Raw genomic sequence first — 25,511 nt, forward strand, 5'->3', positions numbered from 1 at the left:
TGCAAAAAAGCAAAATGGCTGTCTGAGGAGGCCTTACAAACAGCTGTGAAAAGAAGAGAAGCGAAAAGCAAAGGAGAAAAGGAAAGATATAAGCATCTGAATGCAGAGTTCCAAAGAACAGCAAGGAGAGATAAGAAAGCCTTCCTCAGTGATCAATGCAAAGAAATAGAGGAAAACAACAGAATAGGAAAAACAAGACATCTCTTCAAGAAAATTAGAGATATCAAGAGAACATTTCATGCAAAGATGGGCTCGATAAAGGACAGAAATGGTATGGACCTAACAGAAGCAGAAGATATTAAGAAGAGGTGGCAGGAGTACACAGAAGAACTGTACAAAAAAGATCTTCACGACCAAGATACTCACGATAACGTGATCACTGACCTAGAGCCAGACATCTTGGAATGCATCACTATGAACAAAGCTAGTGGAGATGATGGAATTCCAGTTGAGCTATTTCAAATCCTGAAAGATGATGCTGTGAAAGTGCTACACTCAATATGCCAGCAAATTTGGAAAACTCAGCAGTGGCCACAGGACTGGAAAAGGTCAGTCTTCATTCCAATCCCAAAGAAAGCCAATGCCAAAGAATGCTCAAACTACCACACAATTGCACTCATCTCACACGCTAGTAAAGTCATGCTCAAAATTCTCCAAGCCAGGCTTCAGCAATATGTGAACCGTGAACTCCCAGATGTTCAAGCAGGTTTTAGAAAAGGCAGAGGCACCAGAGATCAAATTGCCAACATCCGCTGGATCATGGAGAAAGCAAGAGAGTTCCAGAAAAACATCTATTTCTGCTTCATTGACTATGCCAAAGCCTTGAACTGTGTGGATCACAATAAACTGTGGAAAATTCTGAAAGAGATGGGAATCCCAGACCACCTGACCTGCCTCTTGAGAAACCTGTATGCAGGTCAGGAAGCAACAGTCAGAACTGTATATGGAACAACAGAATGGTTCCAAATAGGAAAAGGAGTACGTCAAGGCTGTATATTGTCATCCTGCTTATTTAACTTATATGCAGAGTACATCATGAGGAATGCTGGGCTGGAAGAAGCACAAGCTGGAATCAAGATTGCTGGGAGAATTATCAATAACCTCAGATATGCAGATGACACCACCCTTATGGCAGAAAGTGAAGAGGAACTCAAAAGCCTCTTGATGAAAGTGAAAGAGGAGAGTGAAAAGGTTGGCTTGAAGCTCAACAATCAGAAAACAAAGATCATGGCATCTGGTCCCATCACTTCATGGGAAATAGATGGAAAAACAGTGGAAACAGTGTCAGACTTTATTTTTTTGAGCTCCAAAATCACTGCAGATGCTGATTGCAGCCATGAAATTAAAAGACACTTACTCCTTGGAAGGAAAGTTATGACCAACCTTGAGAGTATATTAAAAAGCAGAGACATTACTTTGTCAACAAAGGTCCGTCTAGTCAAGGCTATGGTTTTTCCTGCGGTCATGTATGGATGTGAGAGTTGGACTGTGAAGAAAGCTGATCACCAAAGAATTGATGCTTTTGAACTGTGGTGTTGGAGAAGACTCTTGAGAGTCCCTTGGACTGCAAGGAGATCCAACCAGTCCATTCTAAAGGAGATCAATCCTGGGTGTTTATTAGATGGACTGATGCTAAAGCTGAAACTGCAGTACTTTGGCCACCTCATGTGACGAGTTGACTCACTGGAAAAGACTCTGATGCTGGGAAAAGTTGGGGGCGGGAGGAGAAGGGGATGACAGAGAATGAGATGGCTGGATGGCATCACCGACTCTGTGGACATGAGTTTGAGTGAACTCCAGGAGTTGGTGATGGACAGGGAGGCCTGGCGTGCTGTGATTCATGGGGTCGCAAAGAGTCAGACACGACTGAGCGACTGAACTGAACTGAAACCTCAACAGAAAACTACACCCAGGGTCCCACCATAGACCTCATCTCAACAAGGAGAGAAGTAAGGCTTAAAGAGATTAAAGGTCTTGTTCAAACCAGTCAATCCTAAAGGAAATGAATTCTGAATATTCATTGGAAGGACTGTTGCTGAAGCTGAAGCTCCAATACTTTGTCCACCTGATGTGAAGAGCCGACTCATTGGAAAAGACCCTAATGCTGGGGAAGATAAAAGGCAGGAGGAGAAGGGGGCAACAGAGAATGAGATGGTAAGACAGCATCACTGACTCAATGGACATGAATCTGAGCAAACTCCCGGAGGTAGTGAAGGATGGGGAAGCCTGGCGTGCTGCAGCCCATGGGGTTGCAAAGAGTTGGAACCGACTGAATGATTGAACAACAACAAATCTAGACCACTGGCCCAGGGTGGAGGAGCCAGGACACAGCATGGGCAGTCAGCCTCCAGATCTGAGCCCTGAGCTACAATGTGTATCTTATTACCTCACAGTATCACAACTTCCCAAACACTCACAGCTAGTCAGAGAAATGAAGGCTGAATTTCAAGGGATACAATCAAATCCCTAAACAAGAACACAAACATTTCACTATTCTTATAAGACAAATATGTTATGATAAAGTATTAAGAAAATGAACTATAAAACAAGCTTAATTAAGGAATACCAGAAATAAAGTGGAAGTAAAATATGAATTGATTAAAAAAAAATCAACTCTCTCTCTATAAAAACTAATATGAAACCCGAAAGCCCAGTCATAAAATTAGGAAAACATGAATTTATAAAAATACCACTAATAATAAAAAGTAATATCACATTTACATGCCTGGATATAGTCATATGTATAAAAATATGTGGAAATAAGAAAAAGGAAAATATAAAACTAAGATGAGTATAACAGTAAGTGGACATCTTCAGATTATTGAAGAAATAAGTTATTAAAGAATTAATTTCAAAACAGTACTTAACAACAACTGAAAAATACCTTCAGATGTTTAATGATGGTTTAATTACTTTAACTGACTTGCTTCTCCAAAATGTAGAAAAAAATATTCTATTAAGCAACTCATTTTTTAAAAATAGTAAGTTTATTTCTAAAGCCCAATAAGAATAAGCCCTCTTAGATATTTATATTTACATTATAATAATATTTAAATATATGTTATTTGCTAGTAAGATATACGATTATTACATATACATAACATTTAGAACATATATAAAATACATAACTCATATATATAACTTATTAGCAAATAAAAGCTTAAAAGAGAATTGGATTAAGACAGAAGGCCTGAATTCTAGTTCTTCCTTAATCCAAAATAACTATGTACATGTACACATACTTATTTCACTCGAACCTCTGTTTACTATATACAGATGTATGTAAAAAATATAAAGTAATGAGACATAAAGGGTGACATGAGTAAATGAAGAGATACCATCAGAAATGAGTAAGAAATACAAATATCAAAATTTCCTTATAATACACAGAACCTGACAAACTGATAACTGTACAGAAACAAATGTATAAAAATACTAAATAATATATATTTTTAAAGGCAATAGTTATGTATTTATTATACCTAAGACACAGAACCACAACTGTCAAAGCCACTTAATTTTCCTTTTAAAACATCTATAATAGGTAGAAAATAAAGATAAATCAAAAACAGATTCCACCTATCTTAAGGATTTAGTTCAATAACAAGAAGACAAACAACCTTAAATAATGTTTGGATGGACCTAGAGATTATCCAACTGAGTGAAGCAAGGCATACACAGAAAGATAAATGTATGATATTGTTTATATATGGAGCCTAAAAGGGTACAAAAGAACTCATTTACAAAACAAGAGCAGAGGCACAGACATAGAAAACAAACTTAGAGCTGCCAGGGGGCAGAGATGTATAAACTGGGACTGACATTCACACTAGGATATGTAAGACAGGTAACTAATGAGAACCTTCCCTGGTGGCTCAGAGGTTTAAGCGTCTGCCTCCAATGCAGGAGATTCAGGTTCGATCTCTGGGTTGGGAAGATCCCCTGGAGAAGGAAACGGTAACCCACTCCAGTATTCTTGCCTGGAGAATCCCATGGACGGAGAAGCCTGGTAGGCTACAGTCCACGGGGTCGCAGAGAGTCGGACACGACTGAGCGACTGAACGGAACGGAACTGGTAGCACAGGGAATGCTACTCAGTACTCTGTAAAAGCCTATATGGGAAAAGAATCTAAAAAAAGCGGGTATCTGTATAACGCACTCATTTTGCTGTACACGTGAAACTAACACAGCATTGTAAATCAACTATAATAATAACTTTTTAAAATGTTAATATTCCTCAATCGAGTAGGCATCAGAATTAATAGCCATATGCACACTCAAAGAGGTATGGGAATATGAGTTTTTAAAATATCATTTTACAATCTGAAGAAAAAACAGTCTATGTGTCCCAGTTTGAGAAGACAAACATTCTTTCTGAAGAAATGAAATCTGTTGTAACAAAAGCGTGTATATTTGAATATTCAAATTTTCACAATAATATGTAAAGAATGGTCTCAAAATGACAGTAATAGAAAAGGGGAAATATATGACAAACATAACTTATGATTATATTAGACATGAGAATTTGATTAAATAAAAACATTTCTTACTCAAAAGTCAAAGTTGACTAGATCAACAGATTTTATCCAAAGGAAAAAAGAAAATATACTCCTACTGAAAATACCCTCAGTAACACTTTTTGGAAACATTTTTATTGAGATATAATTCGAGTATTACAAAATTCACAAAATATACAATTCAGTGGTTTTTAGTATATTCACAGAGTAGCACAATCATTACTACAACATATGTTTAGGATATTTTCATCAACCCCAAAAGAAATACTGTACCTATTAACAGTTACTCTATATTCTCCCCACCCATCCCCAAAGTAAGCTATCTGCACACTCTGGGGACTTCATCTAAATAAAACCACACAACGCATATTCTTGTGTGACTTGGCTTTTTCCACTAAAGGTGTCTTCAGGGTTCATCCATGCTGTAGCATGTGTCAGTACTTCAGTTTTTGTTTTAATTGCTGAAAGTTATTCCATCATATGGATACATATTTGTTTATCCTTCATGAGCTGACAGACATTTGAGCTGTTTGCACTTTTTTGCTAAGTTGTGAATAATATGGATATATGTTTTCATCTCTCTTGAGTGGAACTCCTGGGTCATATAATCAATCTACCTTGAATGTTTTGAGAAACCACCAAACTGCTTTCCAAAGTGGCTACACTATTTTTCATTCCCACCAGCAATGAATGACGGCTGCAATTTCCCCACATGCCTGTCTTCTTATTGGGTGGTCTTTATTGTAGCTACTCTGGTGGATGTGAGACAGCATCTCACTTGGCTTTGATTTGCATTTCTTCATAATGAATAATGATGATGAGCATCTTTTCAAGTGCTTATTGGTCATTTGCATATACTCTTTCATGTACATTTTTAATAGTAAAAACTATCAATACAGTTAAGATTATGAAGCACACATCTTCCAATGTTGTTGTTTCCAAGACTGTGTTACATATTTAGTGCAATCCCTATCAAAATCACAGTGTGCCTTTTTCCCAAAAATGTACAAACTGATACTAAATTCAAGGAACCTGAAATAGCTAGAACAATCAAGGGAGTATTGCCATCTCAGCAGTATGAAGTCTTCTGATATATAAACGGAAGGTCTTATCAGTAATATTTGAGCCACTGCTGCTGATACCATGTACAAAATAATGAATGATTAAACTCGGACTCACTATTCCTTGAGTATCATCTTTCATCATTCAGTAAAAGTTACAACATGTGAACTGTGATTCAAACAATGACACCACTGAAGCTATAACCAAAGGAAATAATTCAAGAAACTAAAAACTATGTTAAGATAAAACGTGGTCTTTTCTATCACAGGGAAATGCTGGGAAATCACAGGTATATAACAACTGTCAAATATCCCAACAATGGAAAAATCAAATTAGTAACCATGGAAATCTACATAATTTCCATAGCACTTATCTATAAAAAACTATCTTCAAATACATAAACACTAGATTTGTAAGCAAAACTGCCTGAAGTTTCATATATACACATTAAACATCACAAACCAACTTGAAGCAAAACATCTTAATTATTGCTGGGCTATTTTTATGAAGTTGCTTAACATCTTAAAATAAACTATTATGTATGTGTTTTGAAAAGAGAAGCGCCCCCTTGTCACGTATAGCAAGCATTAGGACATGATGTGACAACCCACTTGCATGTGACTCAGCATTATTGCCACTGAGCAGTGGAATCGGTTTAGCGGTATTGCTGTCAAGGACACCTAACAATAGACCTGCCTTTAACCCCTGCCCTTAGGACCAGGGCTCATGTAAGCAAGGCAAAGCTCATCCTCTTATGCACATTTAGTGAGCTTGGGGATATAAATCGGTGTTAACCTTCTACTGGCTTTTCAACCCAAAGGCCTGTAAGGGTAGAGATAAAAGAAGAGCAAATGCATTTAACCTATTAGCAATTTGGGTTATTATCATCTCATTTCAGTGAACAGTCATTAAACCACACCCTGTGGATTTATCGCACTGAAAAGTGAAGACAAATTGATCCTCCACCTCTCCTACACCAGATTAAACCCATCTCTCACTCCATGTCCTAAGAATAAATGGCTGCCCTACCTCCTGGTGCCCGAAGTCATAAAGGGAACCACGCAGGTCGGAAGCTGCTGCGTCACTTCAGTCCTGTCTGACTCTGTCTGACCCCATAGACAGAAGGCCACCAGGGTCCCCCGTCCCTGGGATTCTCCAGGCAAGAACACTGGAGTGGGCTGCCATTTCTTTCTCCAATGTGTGAAAGTGAAAAGTGAGAGTGAAGTCACTCAGTCGTGTCCGACCCTTAGTGACCCCAGGGACTGCAGCCTACTAGGCTCCTCCATCCATGGCATTTTCTAGGCAACAGTACTGGAGTGGCTTGCCATAGCCTTCTCCAATATAGTTACTAGCAAGAGAAGACTACAATTAATAGAACCCTGGGGAATCACTTCTCTTTCTGCATTGCCTTTTTCCTGATCCTATAAATAACAACATTACCTCATGCTGGCAAGGCATGCTGTTCAGATACAAGAGGCAGGCTTGCTCGTTAATGCTGCCACCCGACAGCTCTGGTTAGTCATATGCCCCCGAGACGGGTGCCTGGGCACAGGCCCCCCTGCGTTTGCCATTTCTGCGCTGGCCCCTAAGCTCCACGCCCCCCACAGTCCTTCTGCCTCTTGTCTCTGTCTGATAAATTAATCACCAAGGGGATCAACCTTCACTTTTCTGTCCCCGCCACAATCATGAGCTGAGGGGCTAAAAAAAGCAACACAGACCTCTCATTTATTGTGGGAAGCACCAGTGAAACAATTAACTGTCATCAATAAAAGTACAGAGAGAAAGAACTACAGCCTGAAATAATGAGCAGGAGGAAGGTCCAGAGACAGAATGATGGGACAGAGCATAAAGGCCTTTCACAGAGACGGAACCTCACAGGTAACAGAAAGTAAGGCGATGGAGCGCCAGGGTGACAAAGTCAAGGGCAACCATCAAAGCCGTCCCTGTGGGCACTGCTCATGGGGAAAAGAAACCACATCCTATCACACACCCTTGTCAGAAGCAAGGGCTGGTAGGAGGAGTACAAACCCGAGCAGGCTGTTGCCTTGAGGCCCTGTGCACACTCCCCCTTGGTTCTCATGGAGCAAGGCTGTCATCATTGTGACCATGAGGGGCTGTCACAGCACAGACCCCACCCGCCTGAGCTCGGGGAGTGCAGAGGCTCAGCCCTCCAGCAACGAGCACAGACCTCATCGACACCCGCTTACTTTTTTAGTTCCAGTAAATTTATTTATTTATTTAGGGTCGTGCTTCTTTAGCCAGCCTATCAGGACTTCAGTATCTGAGTTGGGACCCTGACACCAAATGTTGAGACCTTCTTGCATCATCACCTTCTGTGTTGGCTGTAGAAACAGGCTGAGGGGACACCAAGAAAAGGTGACAGCCTTTGACAACCAGCTTCCTCTCTTAAAGAAACACCATCACTCAACCTGATCAACGGACTTCCTGCCAACAGACTCATCAGTCCAGTCGATAAAAACACACTGAGTGCCCAGCCTCATGGGAGATCCATTTCTGCTCCTGAAGAACAAAACCTGCGGTTTTTCCATGCCAGCATGCAGGACACTCAGAAAGTATGGGTGCAAGCCTGGAAGACAGTTTCACAAATAGTTTCCAAACTGCATCAAATAACTTCTTTAGAATATGTCCATCAACTGTCATTCATTCAAATATTTGAGCAATGAGAGGAAAAACTAATATTAAAAAATAAGTTTGATAACTAGTCATACCATGTAAGGTATGTATATATACATAAAACCAAATACATGTATCTGTATATTATATACTAAGAAGATTACTAAAAGGGAGGAGAGGGGAATTGTGCCAATCCGTACTGTTTAAACAAAAATAAAGAGGACTAGAGAGAAATAGGAAGTTTACTGAAATGTAGACTTGTTCCTAATAATTTTAAATAACCAAGAAAAATATTCATTAATCACTTGGATGGTAATGGACTTATCACTACCATAGTTTAAGGGGATGAAAAATATATAAAATTCAAAATTATAACCATTAGCTCATATTTTAAAATGGAGATTGCTATATAACTACTGGGTCCATTTCCTAACAGCTGTGTGCATTATGGAAATTCAGAGGAAAGTAAACATGGGTACTGTGCAGTAGCTCTCAATCCTCCACACTCATTTTGCCCATCACAGGCTGAGCTCAACTGATAGCTCTCAACACCAGAACAAGTTCTTTCTCCTAAAAAGAGAGCAAATTTGGTAACACAACTTCCCAGGCTCAAACACTCAATAACAACAATCATCACTCCAGTACTTGGATAATGTTTATCACATGCCAAGTACTGTGTGAACCCATGTATTCTTCATGGCTACATGCTAAGTCACATGGGAGAAGCCTAGAGACAGGACAGGTAAGGAGGATAAGACAAGAGGGTGGAGGAGGCTGGAGGTGGGGGTACTGTGGACATGTGGTGGGGAGAAGCCAAGGTGGTAAGAAAAGAAAACTCTTCTTGCCACATGGCCCAGACCCCCAAAGAGCAGAGGAGCTTGGCGTCCTGAAGATGCACAGGGACCCCACGAAGCACTGATGGCGCGGAACTTCACTGCTGTGTCGAGTTAGACCACGACAACACGGAATAATGAAGACACGGCCGCAAGGGCTCTGCAAGTGGTCGGACACGGTGGATATGCTCAAGACCACCTTCCCATGGATTCCAAACTGTCCCCAACAACGAAGGGCAAACTATGTAAAACGCTGTTCATGAACTTAGAGAGTAGGTTCCTGCACTTGATTTGCAAACAAGTAAAGGAAAACGAACACTCATCAGCTGGTGTTGAGCCGGTCGTCCTGTACGAGAGAGCAAGCTGGCACAGAAGCAGCTGTTCAAACAACTGGAAGTTCTAAGTCACCAAAGAAGTGAAGTCCGGGTCACATGATGCACTTGCCAAAATTAGGAGCCCCCAGACCATGTTCCCTAGGAGCCCGTGGATGAAAAGATCTCGAGGGTGGGGGGAGGGAGGGAGGTTCCAGAGGGAGGGGACATATGTGTATTTGTGGATGATTCATGTTGTTGTATGGCAGAAACCAGTACAACATTGTAAAGCAACTATCTCCAATTAAAAGAAAAAAAGCCTAAAAAAACAAAAAAGATTTTAAGAGGCCCTATCTCTAACCGAAATGCTCACTGAAAAGAAAAAAAGATTTTCTGCAAGCAAATTCATCAACTGAACCCTATGAGTTTTCATAAACTGACTTAGGAGCTTAAAGGCCTTGCAATAAGTGTCTGAGAAGAGCTATGTCACAGCCTCTCTGAGCAATTCCTCATCAGTAAATGAAGGATGCCACCATCTGATACCTAGCTACATGATCATTTGGGAAGATTAATGAAACACCAGTGTCTGGGTGCCATGAAGATAATGCCAATAATATCTCAAGTTAGCCCTAAAATTCTCTTATTCTGTAAGCCTTCAGGAAGAGCCAAAACAGAAACAATCACATTTCACTTGACCCTCAGGCTTCAGCTCAACAATCAAGAGCAGAAACGGATCTTTCCGTCTTTTTTTCTTAAAACCAAGTACCAGCTGGATAAGCAAACTGCTGCTGAAAAAGAAGCTCTAAAGTCTACCACTGGTACTCAGATCCCAATGACCTACTGTGAAAGAGACTGAACATCTGCTGGGGGCTTTCATGGTGACTATGTGCCTTCCCAAATCATGCTTATAAGACCCTTTGATGATGCTGTGGCTTCCTCATTTCTAGAACCTTCCCAATGACAATGAGTGAGCACTCAGAGTTAGTTTTCACTCAGTCCCTACCAGAGATGATTTGTGGACAAGGTAAAAATCATGCTAAACTGAGTTTTTTAGGGGAAAAGAAGTTAGTAGGGATCTCCTTGGTGGTCCAGTGGTTAGGAACCCGCCATGCAATACACAGGATGTGGGTTCAATCCCTGGTCAGGGAACTAAGATCCCACATGCCAGGGAGCAACTAAGCTGACGCATATAACTCCTGAGCCCACATGCTCTGGAGCCCGTGAGCTACAATGAAAGACGAAGGCACATGATTCAACGAAGACCCTGCTTCCTGAGAGCCACAACTAAGACCCAAGGAAGCCAAATAAACATAAATAACTTTTTTATAATAAAAGGTTTTTTTAATAAAAAAGAAATCACTAGTTTTCACTACAAGATTAGCATTGTTTTTTTTAAATTAACTTATTTTAATTGGAGGCTAATTACTTGACAATATTGTGGTGGGTTTTGCCATACATTAACATGTGTCAGCCACGGGTGTACATGTGTCCCACCATCTTAAACCCCCCTCCCATCTCCCTCCCCACCCTATCCCTCTGGGTTGTCCCAGAGCACCAGCTGAAAAATTAATGAAAATGGAAGGCATCAGTTCAGTCGCTCAGTCGTGTCCAACTCTTTGCAACCCCATGGACTGCAGCACGCCAGGCCTCCCTGTCCATCACCAACTCCCGGAGCTTACTCAAAATCATGTCCATTGATTCAGGGATACCATCCAACCATCTCATCCTCTGTCGCCCCCTTCTCTCCCCGCCTTCAATCTTTCCCAGCATCACGGTCTTATGGAAAGCATAATGAAACATAAATTCTGACTTCTGCATTTCTATTTAGCAGTTTCAAATCCCAGTTTAGAGCACTCATTGATCAAGGGAGAGAAGGAAGGGCATCCACTGATCAAGAGAGATCTAGACATGCCGAATGCCTGGCCTCGCTGCTGCACTGTACACAACTGCAAATGTCAGGCTCTCAGCCCCACTAGGCAAGTCTCCTTTGAACACTAAACCTAGTATCGTCATGTTCCGAATTATTCAGAATGTCAGTTTCTTAAAGGAAAGGCATCATGCATCTATGAAAGCATTTACCCTGTACCCAGCTTTCTTCATTTCAGAAATGGCCACTGAAGTGAGAAGGCTGAGCCAATTAGAAATTTCCTTCTACAGGCTTATTTCCCCCTGCACAAACCCAAGGGAATACGGGAACTTGAATAGCCTGAACATCCTTCCCCACATACATGGCCCTAACCCTGAGCTTGAAAGAAAAATTCACTAACAGCAGACTGGATCACACAGGAGGCTGATCAAAACTACATTTTTAAGAAAGCAAGAGAAAAGAAGAGAAATGTCACTGAAGGCTCATAAGCCTGACTTGAAAGAAAAATGGTCTCAAAGTAATGAGAAGAAAAATGAATTGGACATGGGTTTAACACAGGTCTGATCCTGGGGAGCTTTCAGTGTTGTTTCAGTTGTAAATATTAGTATAATCTTTAAAATATGATTCTATGTATAAATGTAAGGTGTCCTTGGATTTAAGAAGACACTTCATGAAGGAGAGATATTATTGGGGAAGTAACATACACTCCCCTGCCAACAAGAAATTAGTGAAAGAATCACTTCCTGTGCTCTGAAAACACTCCTAGGCAAACATCTTCACAAGCATGTGTGAGGTTTTCTTGCAGGGAAGAGGGCTGACTTCTAGCATCGATTATGTTGTGGACACCTGGTTAACTAAGGGCAGAGGTTGTCACACCTCACACTGATGCACCAGTAGCTGCTAGTGAGCATGTAGGTGGAACACTGTGTTAACAGTCACCTTCTTTCAAACGCGTGGTTCAGTTCTTATACAGATTTTCATTTTACCATAATTAAAAAAGATACATCTACCCCAATGTACACTGCAGCACTATTTACAATAGCCAGGACGTGGAAGCAACCTAAATGTCCACTGACAGACCAATGGACAAAGAAGTTGTGATACATAAATACAATGGAATATTACTCAGTCATAAAAAGGAATTTATGTGATTCAGTTCTAGTGAGGTGGATGTTATACCGAGTGAAATCAGACAAGCAAATATCATATCAATGCATATATATGGAATCCAGAAAAATGATACTGATGAACCTATTTGCAGAGCAGAAATAGAGACTCAGACATAGAGAAGAGACTTATGGACACAGTGCAGCAAAGAGAGACTGGCACTGAACTACATACATTACCGTATGTAAAACAGATAGCTGGTGGGAAGCTGCTATATGAGTCAAGGAGTTCAGCTTGGTGCTCTGTGATGACCTAGACAGGTGGGATGTGGTGGGAGGGAGAGTCAAGAGGGAGGGGATATGTGTATACCTATGGCTGATTCACGTTGTGGTATGGCAGAGACCAACACAGCACTGTACAGCAATTATCCTTCAGTTAAAAATAAATACATTCTTTTAAAAAGATTTTCATTTTTCTTCAGATCCTTGTGCCCTCAAGCAAACTGACATAAAAAGAGGTGCGGGTATCGGCAGGCAGGCACTGAGATGGTATAGCTCTTCCTGTAGAGGATTGTGTACAAGTACGTGCACATACTAACTGTACTCAGAGATACTCAGTTATGTCTGACTCTTTGCAACCCCAGGAGCCCGCCAGGTTCCTCTGTCCATGGGATTCTCCAGTGGGTTGCCATTTCCTTCTCCAGGGGATCTTCCCAACCCAGAAACTGTACTCATGTCTCTTACATCTCCTGCATTGGCAGGCAGATTCTTTATCACTGAGCCACCTGGGAAGCCACAAAAAAAGAGGTGCAGAGAGAAGCAGAACCCCCTCAAAGGCCAGGGTATGTTGTGTTTCTGGAATGAGATAGCCTAGCCTCGCTCACTGGGTGAGCTCAGAGGTCACGTGAAGCCTGTTCAGACCTTCCCTGTAAAATGCAGGGGATCATTCTCTGTGTCGTGGGCTTGTTCTGAGGATTAAATGGGATGGTGTGTGTGAAAGCCCCTGGCATGGGACCAAGCCACATGAAGCGTGTGAAAAAGTAATACCGGCTACTACTGTTTCAGAGTCTTTGCTGTCCTTGACATTTCAGGCAATAACATGAGCATGAATCAACTGTCAACCAGGATGAACATTTGGAAATAGATTATTGGTAACTCCAGAGAAGGAAAAACATCATATTGGGTTGGTCAAAAAGCTCATTCGGGTTTTTCATGTAACATTTACGGGAAAACCCGAACAAATGTTTTAGCCAGCCTAGTATTTTGCTTTAACTAAGACATTTGCAAGGGCTGTGCCCGTGTCTTCAGCTTAGGGAACAGCATCTTGTCTCACCTCTGAGGAACCCCAGCCCTGCTTTACCCATAGCTGTGAACAGAAGGTAACTGAACAAACACTCCGGGTTCCTTGGAGAGGCTCCCACGGCAGTGACGAATGCAAGGCACAGAATGTCAGCCCTGTGACATTCGGGCTCCTTATGAACTAGCCCCTTCTGAATGAGAATTATAGATTCAAGCAACAGAGGCTTTATTTTATAAAAGCTGGAGAAGGCACAGTACCTCTAGTCGTTGTATGCGTCCCTTGAAAAACATAAAGAGGGAAGAGTTTGGATAAGCAGCTTCTTTTTTGAGAAGAATTTCCTTCGCTTCATCCAGGCCGGCTTTGTTATCGCTGCCATCCAAGGCAAAAAACGGGCGGACCACAGTATGATACCAGAGCAGGGCTAATCTGAAGAAGAGGGACAGAACCCGTGAGAGACGCGGACTTTGCTGACAGTGTTTCCAATCTTGAAAATAATCAGTCTGTGCTCCTCCCATACACACTCCTTCCAGAAAACTCGCTAGGAAGTCCCTGAGTAAGTAAAAATCTGTGTCTTTGCCCGTGTTATTTTGGTCCATATTTGGAAAGCCACAACTTTCGAGCTCAATGTATAAATCAGCATACTCCACCAGGGGAGGGAATAAGGTGACAGAAGCATGTAGTTCTTCTGAGGCTTCTAGATGGATTGCTGAGGGCATCACTTTCATAAATCTCTGCATTCTACTCCATACGCATCAATGCATAAATTAGAAACAGTGACTGGTGATCATGAATTTACTGTCCCCTTATAACTACTTTCCACATTACTTTTTACAAAAGGAAAGCATTTGTTTTCTCTTGTGTTCACAAAAGTTAGAGTGTAAGTAAGCCTCACATCCTGAACTACATCCTGAAATACAGGAACCATAAGCAAAATTACACAAAATTAAGTTAAAATAAGTTACAGGAATAGAAGAAGGGCCCTTTCTCTAGCCTTTGAAAACCAAACAAATAAATTACTTAAAATTCTCTCACTTCAAGCTCGTCCCTTTCAAGAAAAAGGCCAAGTTAAACTAGATAAACAAAACAGAGTCACTGGGATCGGCTTTAAAAGACAAAAATCGTGCAACCAACACAACAAATATTTTTATGTAAATATATGCTTCCAGTATGCATAAATTTGATCCTTTTCTGGAGATCAGACTAATTTACATTATTTTTAATTCAATTCATTCCTTTCTCAGAAAATGTTATTAAAAAAGACATGATCACAAGTTATAAATCTGCTAAGTCAAATTAATGAAGGACCACTGTTTGTATAATATCATGAGTTTGGGAAGGCACGAATATTTTTACAATGAAAAATTAATGACCTTTTTATAGTCGCTACCAAACGATTGAGAGTTAACATGAAAATTCCTCAATACTGACATAAGTAGAAACCCAGCTCAATAAGGTTCTCTGTGATACCAACATCTTTTGGAAAAATTCTTATAAGTGGTGCAACGTCAAAGCACAAACAATATTTCATAAAATTATTCAAATTGCAAATGGTAGCAGATACTTCAGTGCAGTTCAGTCACACAGTCATGCCTGACTCTCTGCAACCCCATGGACTGCAGCACACCAGGCCTCCCTGTCCATCACCAACTCCTGGAGCTTATTCAAACTCATGTCCATAGAGTCGGTGATATTTACCAGATTGAAAAAAAAAATCACATCATTTTTAATTGATGAGGAAATGGATGAATCCTTGCTCTGGATGGTTATATCAGCTTCTTCATATTTTTCTGTGTAAATAATTATCATTTAAGTCTGAACAATATAACTCAATTTAGTTGAACAGCACAGACTGTCCAGGCCACAGTAAGATACCAATGGACCAACTAGAGTCATCAAGAAAACTTATCCAACATGAGGATATAAGAAGAGAAATTTCAGAATCACAGAACAGTCTTATGAAATTTATATCCTCTGAAGTCCAAACTTAGGATTACGAATCTCAGTGACTGGTCAGGGTCACTGCTTTTAAATGCTTATAAATCATGATCATTTTGCCTGTTTAAAATACAGGAATCATCAAAAATAAAAATAAATTTTAAAAATAAAATGGTGAAGAAGAGGGACTGTCCACAAAAAAATAAAAATGAATAAATAAAAATCAAATGTGGAACTCATGAGACTTAAGAACAGTGCTCTGTTCTCCAAAAGAAAGTTAGTCATTCACTCGTGTCTAACTCTTTGCGACCCCATGGACTGTAGCCCGCCAGGCACCTCTGTCCATGGAATTCTCCAGGCAAGAATACTGGAGTGGGTTGCCATTTCCTTCTCCCTGTTTCCCAAAGTTAACTCCTAAACATCACCAAAAACATGGTCCTTGGCATTCCATTGAAACCTAAAAGGCATGGCAACATGTCAACCAACTAAGCACTGATTTTACCTGAAGTTTCCTATAAAGGTTTTGATTGTCGCTTACTTACTTTCAACTATATTATCTACCAAAGCATTGCAATATAGCTACTCACGTAGCTAAAGGGGCCTTCATGTCCTTACTTTCGCTTGCATACATCAGTGAAGAAAGCCCCTGCAGGCGGTCTCCAGGAAAACCCAGCAGGTTGATGATTTTGAGCAGGTTTGGGGGCACCATGGATATGCAAAGGTGAAAAAGGCCGTATCCAAAGCTCACAGCACCTTTCAGTCTGTTCAGAGACTCCTCAGACACCCCTTCAGCCACAATGTGGTTATCATTTGCAGCGTCAGAAGTCAAAGGTTCTTCTGTTAGCTTCTTCTGATAGAGCTCTTGAAGGGCGTTGATGTCCAGATAGCACTTATTGTAAATCTTCCAGGCTTTCCTAAGGATCCACCCACCTTTTATATATGCTATAAAGAGAAGGGGAGAAAAGTATGAAAAAAAAAAATAAGCATTTGAAATACTTTTCCTACACTAATAATAAAGATACTGAAGAATGATTTGAAAAAAAAAATTAAAAAAAAAATACAAACTATTATCCACCATGACAACTTGTTTTTCTTCACATGGCTTAAAGTCCTTACTTGAGGTCTGTTTCAGGGCTCCCTGGGTAGCTCAGATGGTAAAGAATCTGCCTGCAATGCAGGAGCCCCAGGTTCAATCCCTGGGTCAGGAAGAATGGCTACCCACTCCAGTATTCTTGCCTGGAGAATTCCATGGACAGAGGAGCCTGGTGACTATAGTCCATGGGGTCGCACAGAGTCAGACACGACTGAGTGACTAACACTTTCACTTTACTAGTCTGGATGGCAAGAGCCATGTATTATTTTGTTCATTAAAGAGAGTCATTCATTCACACAGTAGTGAGGGTGGAGGATCTTTGCTGTCGCTCAGCTACTCAGTTGTGTCTGACTCTGACCCCATGGACTGCAGCACCCCAAGCTTCCCTGTCCTTCACTATCTCCTGGAGTTTGCTCAAACTCATGTCCATTGAATCAGTGATGCTATGTAACCATCTCATCATCTGCTGACTGCTTCTCCTTTTGCCTTCAGTCTTTCCCAGTATCAGAGTCTTTTCCAATTAGCATCTGTTACATCAGCTGAATAAATGAATGCAAGCCTCATCTGAATCCAACTTATCCCACGTATAGCGTGAAATCCTCTACTGCATTGCTGAACTACCACTGGCAGTCTCTATGATACCACTGGAGTGCTCTTGGTAAACATTATTACACATGTACTTCAGACACTTGGCTGTCCTGCAGCATCACCTCCAAGGAAGAGCGCAGATTCCTTCCTCGGGTGGTATGGAAGAACCTGTCCCCAGGCTCCCTACCACAAATGGTAAGCTGGTGAGCCCTGAGGGAATTCAAGAAGGAAACAATACCTGCCCTCTAGCAGTCATCAGACCGCAGCCACTCACTACAGTGAGCCCTGAGGAAGCTCAGGAGCTGAAAACAGGATACCGGCCCCAGATAGCTGAGGTGCACATCAACGGGATGATTTCAGTGAGCCCAGACTCTTGCATCTTCCCATATATAGAAAAGCGTTAAATTCCTTAATTTGGGTTATCTGGTTTCCTTTAATTAACAATCATTTTTTGATGTTCAGACTACCTGCTCTTTGTTGCAAAACTTCTATATAACCTGGCTCCTTCTTCAACTCCTTGGAGCAGTTTTCTCAGAGTTACTTGAGACACTGTCTCCTTGGCTTGAAGGCCAAAAAATTCCTACTGAGTAAAAGAGTTCTCAACTTTTAGGTTCTGAATATTTTTTTAAGTCCACAAAGGTAATTTCTAGAAAGTCCACATTTAGGAGGTCACAATAAAAGTTAAATCCCACTTTTTACTTGAGCCAAAGAGAAACAAACCATCCTCAAGCATGAGATGAAGACAGAGAGAGAAGAAAGAAAAGGAAATTGGCTGCCAGTAGTCCAGATCATCAGAGAAGGCAATGGCACCCCACTCCAGTGTTCTTGCCTGGAGAATCCCAGGGACAGGGGAGCCTGGTGGGCTTCCATCTATGGGGTCACACAGAGTTGGACACGACTGAAGTGACTTAGCAGCAGCAGTCCAGATCAAGAAAAGTGCATGTCATGACTTACCAGCAACAAACCCTTCTTCAATTCAGATTTGGAAGAAAATGCTTTTCTCATTGTGATTTATAGTTGATTTCCTTATTGACATTTTTTCAAGTAGACCCTAGCTACCAAAGAGGCAGATATCTGCCATCAGCAACAGAGATATAAAACCACATAAGAGGAAGAACTAGTATCAAAGTTAATCTTATAGTGAACTCTTGAGAGTCTCCATTGCAGTCTACACCACTCAAGATATCAAAGACACAAAATCATGGGAAACATTTGTCTTGGGGAAACTAAATAAGAATCAGTTTATACTCCTCATTAAGGGCTGTTAAAATGTAGGTCATTCAAGTATGTTAGGAAATCTTTAGTATATGCTCAGGCTTTTAATAACAATTTGCTAAGAAACAAACTGGTTATATTTCACTTTGAAGGGTGATTATCACAACTTGATTCCCCCCTACACACACAAAAAAAAAACCTATCAATTTATCACTCTATCTAAGGCACAGGTAATATCTCTAAGTATGACAGACTATCTGCAGACAAGAGGATGAAAAAGACTTTGGAACTAAAACTATTCCATTAAACACACATTAAGCACTAATGGTATCAATTTCTCAAGTAATCAAAATCATGCCCCAAACAGGTGCCACATGTTTTCAAAGACTGAAATACAAGGCATTCTAAAAGAAAGTGTGGGGTATTACCAATTGTGTCCACTGAATAGCAAAAACTATTAAAAACAATACTTTAGCATACCTGACAATTCTTGCTTTACAAAGGAGAGCACAGCCAGATAAACTTGACAGTCAGCTATGATTATCTGCCTCTGAAGCCTATCAACCATAGAGGGGGTAGATTTTCGGACGTCAACCTGTTTGGTGGGAAGAAAGTACACACAGATAAATCACACCCAAGAACAACATTCTTTCAAAAAAAACTATTACTTTACTGGGCAAAGTAACTTCACATAGGAAGTATGGAACAGTAGTCACTAAAATCCAAGATCAAACTTATACTACACTCTGAGCCTGGAAGTTCTAGCTTCCTCCATTAAGTTTAGCTTTATTTTGTTACCAACAAAATGCTGTAACTCAAAAAGCTTTGTAACTCAAAGACAAATATTCTCAATAATAGAAACACTTCATGGGAAACATGAAAGCCCATACAAAACTTTAGAGTTTTAACTTTTTCAAAACAATGTAAGTTTAAAACTTATTACATTATGTAAGTTGTATATATATAAGCTAAAAACCTAGACAGTGTATTAAAATGCAGAGACATCACTTTGCTGACAAAAGGTTCATCTAGCCAAAGCTACAGTTTTTCTAGAGGTCACGTACAGATGTGAAAGCTGGACCATAAAGAAGGCTTAATGCCTAAGAATTGATGCTTTTGGATTGTGGTGCTAGAGAAGACACTTGAGAGTCCCTTGGACTGTAAAGAGATCAAACCAGTCAATCCAAAAGGAAATCAACCCTGAATATTGACTGGAAGGACAGATGCTGAAGCTGAGGTTCCAATACTTTATCTATGTGATGCAAAGAGCCAGTTGACTGGAAAAGACTCTAATGCTGGGAAAGATTGAAGGCAAAAAGAAAAAGGTGCAGCAGAGGATGAGATAGTTAGATAACATCACCAACTCAAATGACCTGAATTTGAGTAACTTCCCAGAAATACTGGAGGAGAGAGGAGCCTGGTGTGCTACAGTCCATGGGGTCGCAGAGGTGTACTTGACTTAGCAACTAAACAACAGGAACAAAAACAACAAAATTATTTATCAAAAAAAAAAAAAATTACTGAAGGTATAAAACACTGCCCCAGGTGAACAATGTGAAAAGCCACTCTGCAGCCACATGCCTTCAGGAAGGACCCGTTTTAGGGTTCATTCCTCAGGTGCATGCAACTGAGATGTGAAGGTTGGAACCTGATTACAATGTTAGTTAAGGAGAAAACACCCTCAATTAAAAATTAGCTTTGAATGAATCACAAACTGAACTTGAAATTTTAGTCAATAACCTCTAAAGGTGACTACCTTATAAAACATGAAAAAGTAAAACCAAAAGCCCCACTTTTTAGTAAGATTTTGGTTTTATGAATGCGCAGGTTTCAGCAATACGTGAACCATGAACTTCCAGATGTTCAAGCTGATTTTAGAAAAGGCAGAGGCACCAGAGATCAAATTGCCAACATCTGCTGGATCAGGGAAAAAGCAAGAGAGTTCCAGAAAAAACATCTATTTCTGCTTCATTGACTATGCCAAAGCCTTTGACTGTGTGGATCACAAGAAACTGTGGGACATTCTGAAAGAGATGGGAATACCAGACCACCTGACCTGCCTCTTGAGAAACCTGTATGCAGGTCAAGAAGGAACAGTTAGAACTGGACATGCAACAACAGACTGGTTCCAAATAGGAAAAGGAGTACGTCAAGGTTGTATATTGTCACCCTGCTTATTTAATTTATATGCAGAGTACATCAAGAGGAACGCTGGGCTGGAGGAAACACAAGCTGGAATCAAGATTGCTGGGAGAAATATCAATAACCTCAGATATGCAGATGACACCACCCTTATGGCAGGCAGAAAGTGAAGAGGAACTCAAAGGCCTCTTGATGAAAGTGAAAGAGGAGAGTGAAAAAGTTGGCTTGAAGCTCAACATTCAGAAAACAAAGATCATGGCATCTGGTCCCATCACTTCATGGGAAATAGATGGGGAAACAGTGGAAACAGTGTCAGACTTTATTTTTTGGGGCTCCAAAATCACTGCGGATGCTGATTGCAGCCATGAAATTAAAAGACGCTTACTCCTTGGAAGGAAAGTTATGACCAACCTAGATTGCATATTAAAAAGCAGAGACATTACTTTGCCAACCAGAGTCCGTCTAGTCAAGGCTATGGTTTTTCCAGTGGTCATGTATGGATGTGAGAGTTGGACTGTGAAGAAAGCTGATCGCCAAAGAATTGATGCTTTTGAACTGTGGTGCTGGAGAAGACTCTTTTTTTTTTTTTTTAGGTAATTAATTTATTTTTTATTGGAGGCAAATTATTTTACAATATTATATTGGCTGGTTTTGCCATACATTGATATGAATTTGCCCCGGGTTTACATAAGTTCCCCCTCCTGAACCGCCCTCCCACCTCCCTCCTCCCTTTATCCTCCCTCTGGGTCATCCCCGCATGCCAGCCCCGAGCATCCTATAACATGCATTGACCCTGAACTAGTGATTCGTTTCACATATGACAACATACGTGTTTCAATGCCATTCTCCCAAATCATCCCACCCTCACCCTCTCCCATAGAGTCCCAAAGACTGTTCTATACATCTGTGTCTCTTTTGCTGTCTCGTATACAGGGTTATTATTTGGAGAAGACTCTTGAGAGTCCCTTGGACTGCAAAGAGATCCAACCAGTCCATTCTAAAGGAGATCAATCCTGGGTGTTCACTGGAAGGACTGATGCTAAAGCTGAAACTCCAATACTTTGGCCACCTCATGCGAAGAGTTGACTCACTGGAAAAGACTCTGATGCTGGGAGGGATTGGGGGTGGGAGGAGAAGGGGACGACAGAGAATGAGATGGCTGGATGGCATCACCGACTCGATGGACATGAGTTTGAGTGAACTCCGAGAGTTGGTGATGGACAGGGAGGCTTGGCGTGCTGTGATTCATGGGGTTGCGAAGAGTCGGACATGACTGAGCGACTGAACTGAACTGAAGAAAATTCACTCTGAAATATAACAGTGCCTTCTTAACACAAGGTAAACTTGAACAAAATAGGTTAAATAGTTTTCGTATGTTTCCACGATGGTATGAGAAAAGATAGGCTTTTTGCAAACATGACAAAAGTATGCAGAGTATATGTGACAAAACGGCTGGCTTCTCTCTTTTCTAGATTAGCAGAATTCACCCATGGTCACTGTCGTTCCTGGTCCTACTTCCAGCACCTGTTACTTTGTTTGCTCAAGAAAATGTCAATCTATTGATGCTTCTGTTTTTGTTGCTTGTAATAACATCTACTCTGCAGGGCTGTTGGAAGGGCTAATGAGATGCTCTGCATGTGAAAATGCTTTTTAAATTGGAGGGACCCATTACTAATGTTGATTATTAACCTATGTGCTGGGCGTGGTACCAGATGCTGAGGACAGACATGTAAATAAGCTTACAGTCTAACGAAGGCACACTGAGACCATATAACGTAGTAAATGCTCTGAAGTTTGAAGCACAGGGATACTACGGGAACCTGTAGGAGACACACTCACAGGACTTGTGGACTAATATATGAGTCTTTGGAGAAAATGACATCGAGGAAGAACTAAAGGACAGACAGGAACCAGGTCAAGAGGGATACAAATATTCTACGGAGAGGAAACATCAATGCCAAGTCAGTCACGTTAAGCAATCTGGGTTTTAGTGCAATGGCAGTGGCCGGGGGAGGGGGCGGGGACACTAAAAATGAAATCAGCAACATGTAATTGGCATCTCAGTGACTGCACTTTGGAGAACAAATTAGGAGAGTGAGACTGGAGGCAGAAACGCCCAGAGGCATTGTCTTAAGCAAGTGGAGACGGTGGCTGGCCTCGGAAACTGGCAAGGGAAGGAGATGAACTCAGGGCATATTTAAGAAAGAGGCAACGGGTCTTGGTCACTGACAGATACAGGGATTGGAGAGAGAGGAATCGAGAACCCTGGCCCTTCTGCAGCCTCAGGAAACAGTACTCTGGGCCCACCTGTGGCTTCCTCATGGTAGACCCCACAAGCCAAAGCAGAGGTGAAGCCACCTGAGCGACATAAGGGAGCAGAAAGGACAAGTGGCTTTTGCTGTCTGAAACTAACAGACTGGTTTGTCAGCTAAACATGTGACACATGCAAGACCCCTGGGTGCTCCAGAAACATCAAGGGTAGGAGGACACTTCTCTAAAGTCTAGAGCTTTCGCACTGAAAATTGAAAGAAAGAAAAAAAAAACAGGAAACGTGGGTTATGATGTCATTGTGACTATTTTATCACCCAAGACCAGGAAGGCCTGGGGAAAAGGAGGTAATAATTAAATTTCTGAATTATGCCAAAATGCAAAACATGAAATACATATATGAAAGCCTCATGACAAACATCCTTGCCACACAGCCCACTGTGGAAGAAGATAATGTTAAGATACCAAGAGAATATGCACTGAAAAGTTCTAACAAAAGGGGGTTCTACTCCTTTAAGAATGCTTAAGGAATTTCCCTGGTGGTCCAGTGGTTGGGATTTCACCTTCCAATGCAGGGGCTGTGGGTTCGATCCCTGGTTGGAGAGCTAGAATCCCACACGCCTTGGGGCCAAGAAACCAAAGCATAAAACCAAGGCAATGTTGTGGCAAATTCAACGAAGACTTTTTAAACTGTCCACATTAAAAAAAAAAAAAGAAATATGCTTTACATAATCAAAAGCTGTGAGACTCACCCAGCGCTTCAGTCAAAGCCTAAACACCAAAAACCAAGTAAATGAAGAATGTTCTAAGTAAGAGGCACATGGTTTATAACCTGAAGACACAGTACTTACATTCTTCTTAATTTTATTCTTGATTGTTTCAATTACTCCAGCCTCTTCACTTTCACACAGCTTTTCTGTAGTTTTTAAGTCATCACACGCCAACTGCATTTTTTCTTCCTCAAATGTCATCATGGCATTCTTCCAAAGAAAGAAATAAGGAAAGAATGAATGAATTGTAAGTGTCTGAAAATTTAGGCCAATTTATCACAATACAACTCCAAACTAGCGGGGAGAGGGGAAAACCATCTAAATGATTTAGTCCTAGTAAAAGAATCAGAATGCTACCATATACACTATTCATTGAAAAAAATATAATCTCAATATGAAACAAGAACATATCTCCATTACACCAGCATGAAAAAATACAGGCTTAACACATGTCCTTGCAATTACTGTTCTATAAGTTTTTGTTATTAAACACAGTAACAAAAAAAATTACTGTATACAATTTCTGATTGGCCCATTTAATTCAGCTTCTAGAATAGAGACTTTCTACCCATGCATGGGATCCCTGGGCCCATCAAGCACAGCACAAAACGCTAATGAAACATCAGCCTGCAGGTACTTTTTGAAAACTATCGGTCTTTCCAGGGACAGCAATTCCAATGGATTCATTTGTAAAGAACTCATTTCTTATTATTCCCAGTGAAAAATTCCCACCAACAGCTTGTTTCCAAGCACCCAATCCTGGTAGACTTTTTCAGGCCACATTGGGATAGAAATGATCACTCTTTGCTGAAAACCTGCTACTCTCCCCCAGAAGAATTGAGATTTCTGAGATGAATGGGCTACAGGGGCAGAGACAGGATACCAGGTTCTTGGAAGGACTTGATGAACCCACTGTGACTAGTTCTGCACCTCCATCGCATGCACCCTGCCCACTCTGGTATCCTAGGCCTTCTCTGTATGACCCTAGACTACTTTTCCATTCCAGCCAGACACCAGCCACCTTTGCCCCAGCCTCCCTCCCTGCTACAGGCTCCCTCCCCCACCCACCTCCTCCCACCCAGCCAAGTCTTCTGCCATGTCTCCCTAGCACCCTTCCTTGCTACATGGGTGGGTACCATTTATGACCCCCACCCAGTACCACTTTCCTTAGATCTGGAACTATGTTGCAAACAGTAGGCCTTAAGAATTGTTAAAAAGATTTGTTGTATTACCTGGTAATAAGAACAAAGAAGCCTGAATGAAAACCCATGTCACCAGAAGCTGGTCTGGTGCCTGTCACTGGTGCTGCAAGGCTGCATACAACACACCCACTGAGTGAGCTTTTTCTGTCTGGAATCTACATGCTTTCTCCACTTTACTTCTCTCAGTCTCTACTCAGGACTTATTTTTTTCCTTTCAGTTATAACAGGATACTTTCTTTAAAATTATGTTTGAAAGTAGTTTGTATAAGTATTTCTGAAAAATAAAAGCACTCAATATTCTGCGTTGCCCAATTTACTTTAAAACCTAACTGCAACCTAATCCTTCAATTCCTAAATACTAACATTCAAAAACACAGAAGTAACTGAGAAACTTTAAGTCTGCTAAATTAACTTGTCTTCCAGTCCATATTTATTCAATAGTTTTAAACTTTTGATAAATAATAATAATAAATAATAAACTTTTGATTAACTTAATAAAAGTTTAGGTTCAAACTTTTATTATCCAAAGTCTGACTATTTTCTTTTCAACTTTAATGCATTTTTAATTTTTGGAAAGTGAAAGTGTCTCAGTACTGTCCGACTCTTTGTGACCCCATGGACTGTAGCCTGCTAGGCTACTCCATCCATGGGATTTTCCAGGCCAGAAT

The 25,511-nt window shown here is 40.8% G+C and overlaps 1 protein-coding gene across 2 annotated transcripts in view; it reads right to left on the bottom strand.

Annotated features, from left to right (window-relative positions):
- Positions 1-25,511, bottom strand: part of TTC39C (tetratricopeptide repeat domain 39C) — a 105,467-nt gene that overhangs the window by 34,070 nt on the left and 45,886 nt on the right. For both annotated transcript variants that reach the window (XM_055417086.2, XM_088833405.1), the window contains exons 3-6: positions 23,723-23,851; positions 18,942-19,056; positions 16,153-16,507; positions 13,888-14,056 (exon numbers count right to left, since the gene is read on the bottom strand). In XM_055417086.2, coding sequence (XP_055273061.1) covers positions 13,888-14,056; positions 16,153-16,507; positions 18,942-19,056; positions 23,723-23,851 — 768 coding nt within the window. The remainder of the gene's footprint in view (positions 1-13,887; positions 14,057-16,152; positions 16,508-18,941; positions 19,057-23,722; positions 23,852-25,511) is intronic.

The sequence above is a fragment of the Moschus berezovskii genome, chromosome 28, assembly GCF_049115385.1.
Source record: "Moschus berezovskii isolate FMDL1 chromosome 28, NW_MosBer_1.0, whole genome shotgun sequence".
In the NCBI taxonomy this organism is placed as follows: domain Eukaryota; kingdom Metazoa; phylum Chordata; class Mammalia; order Artiodactyla; family Moschidae; genus Moschus; species Moschus berezovskii.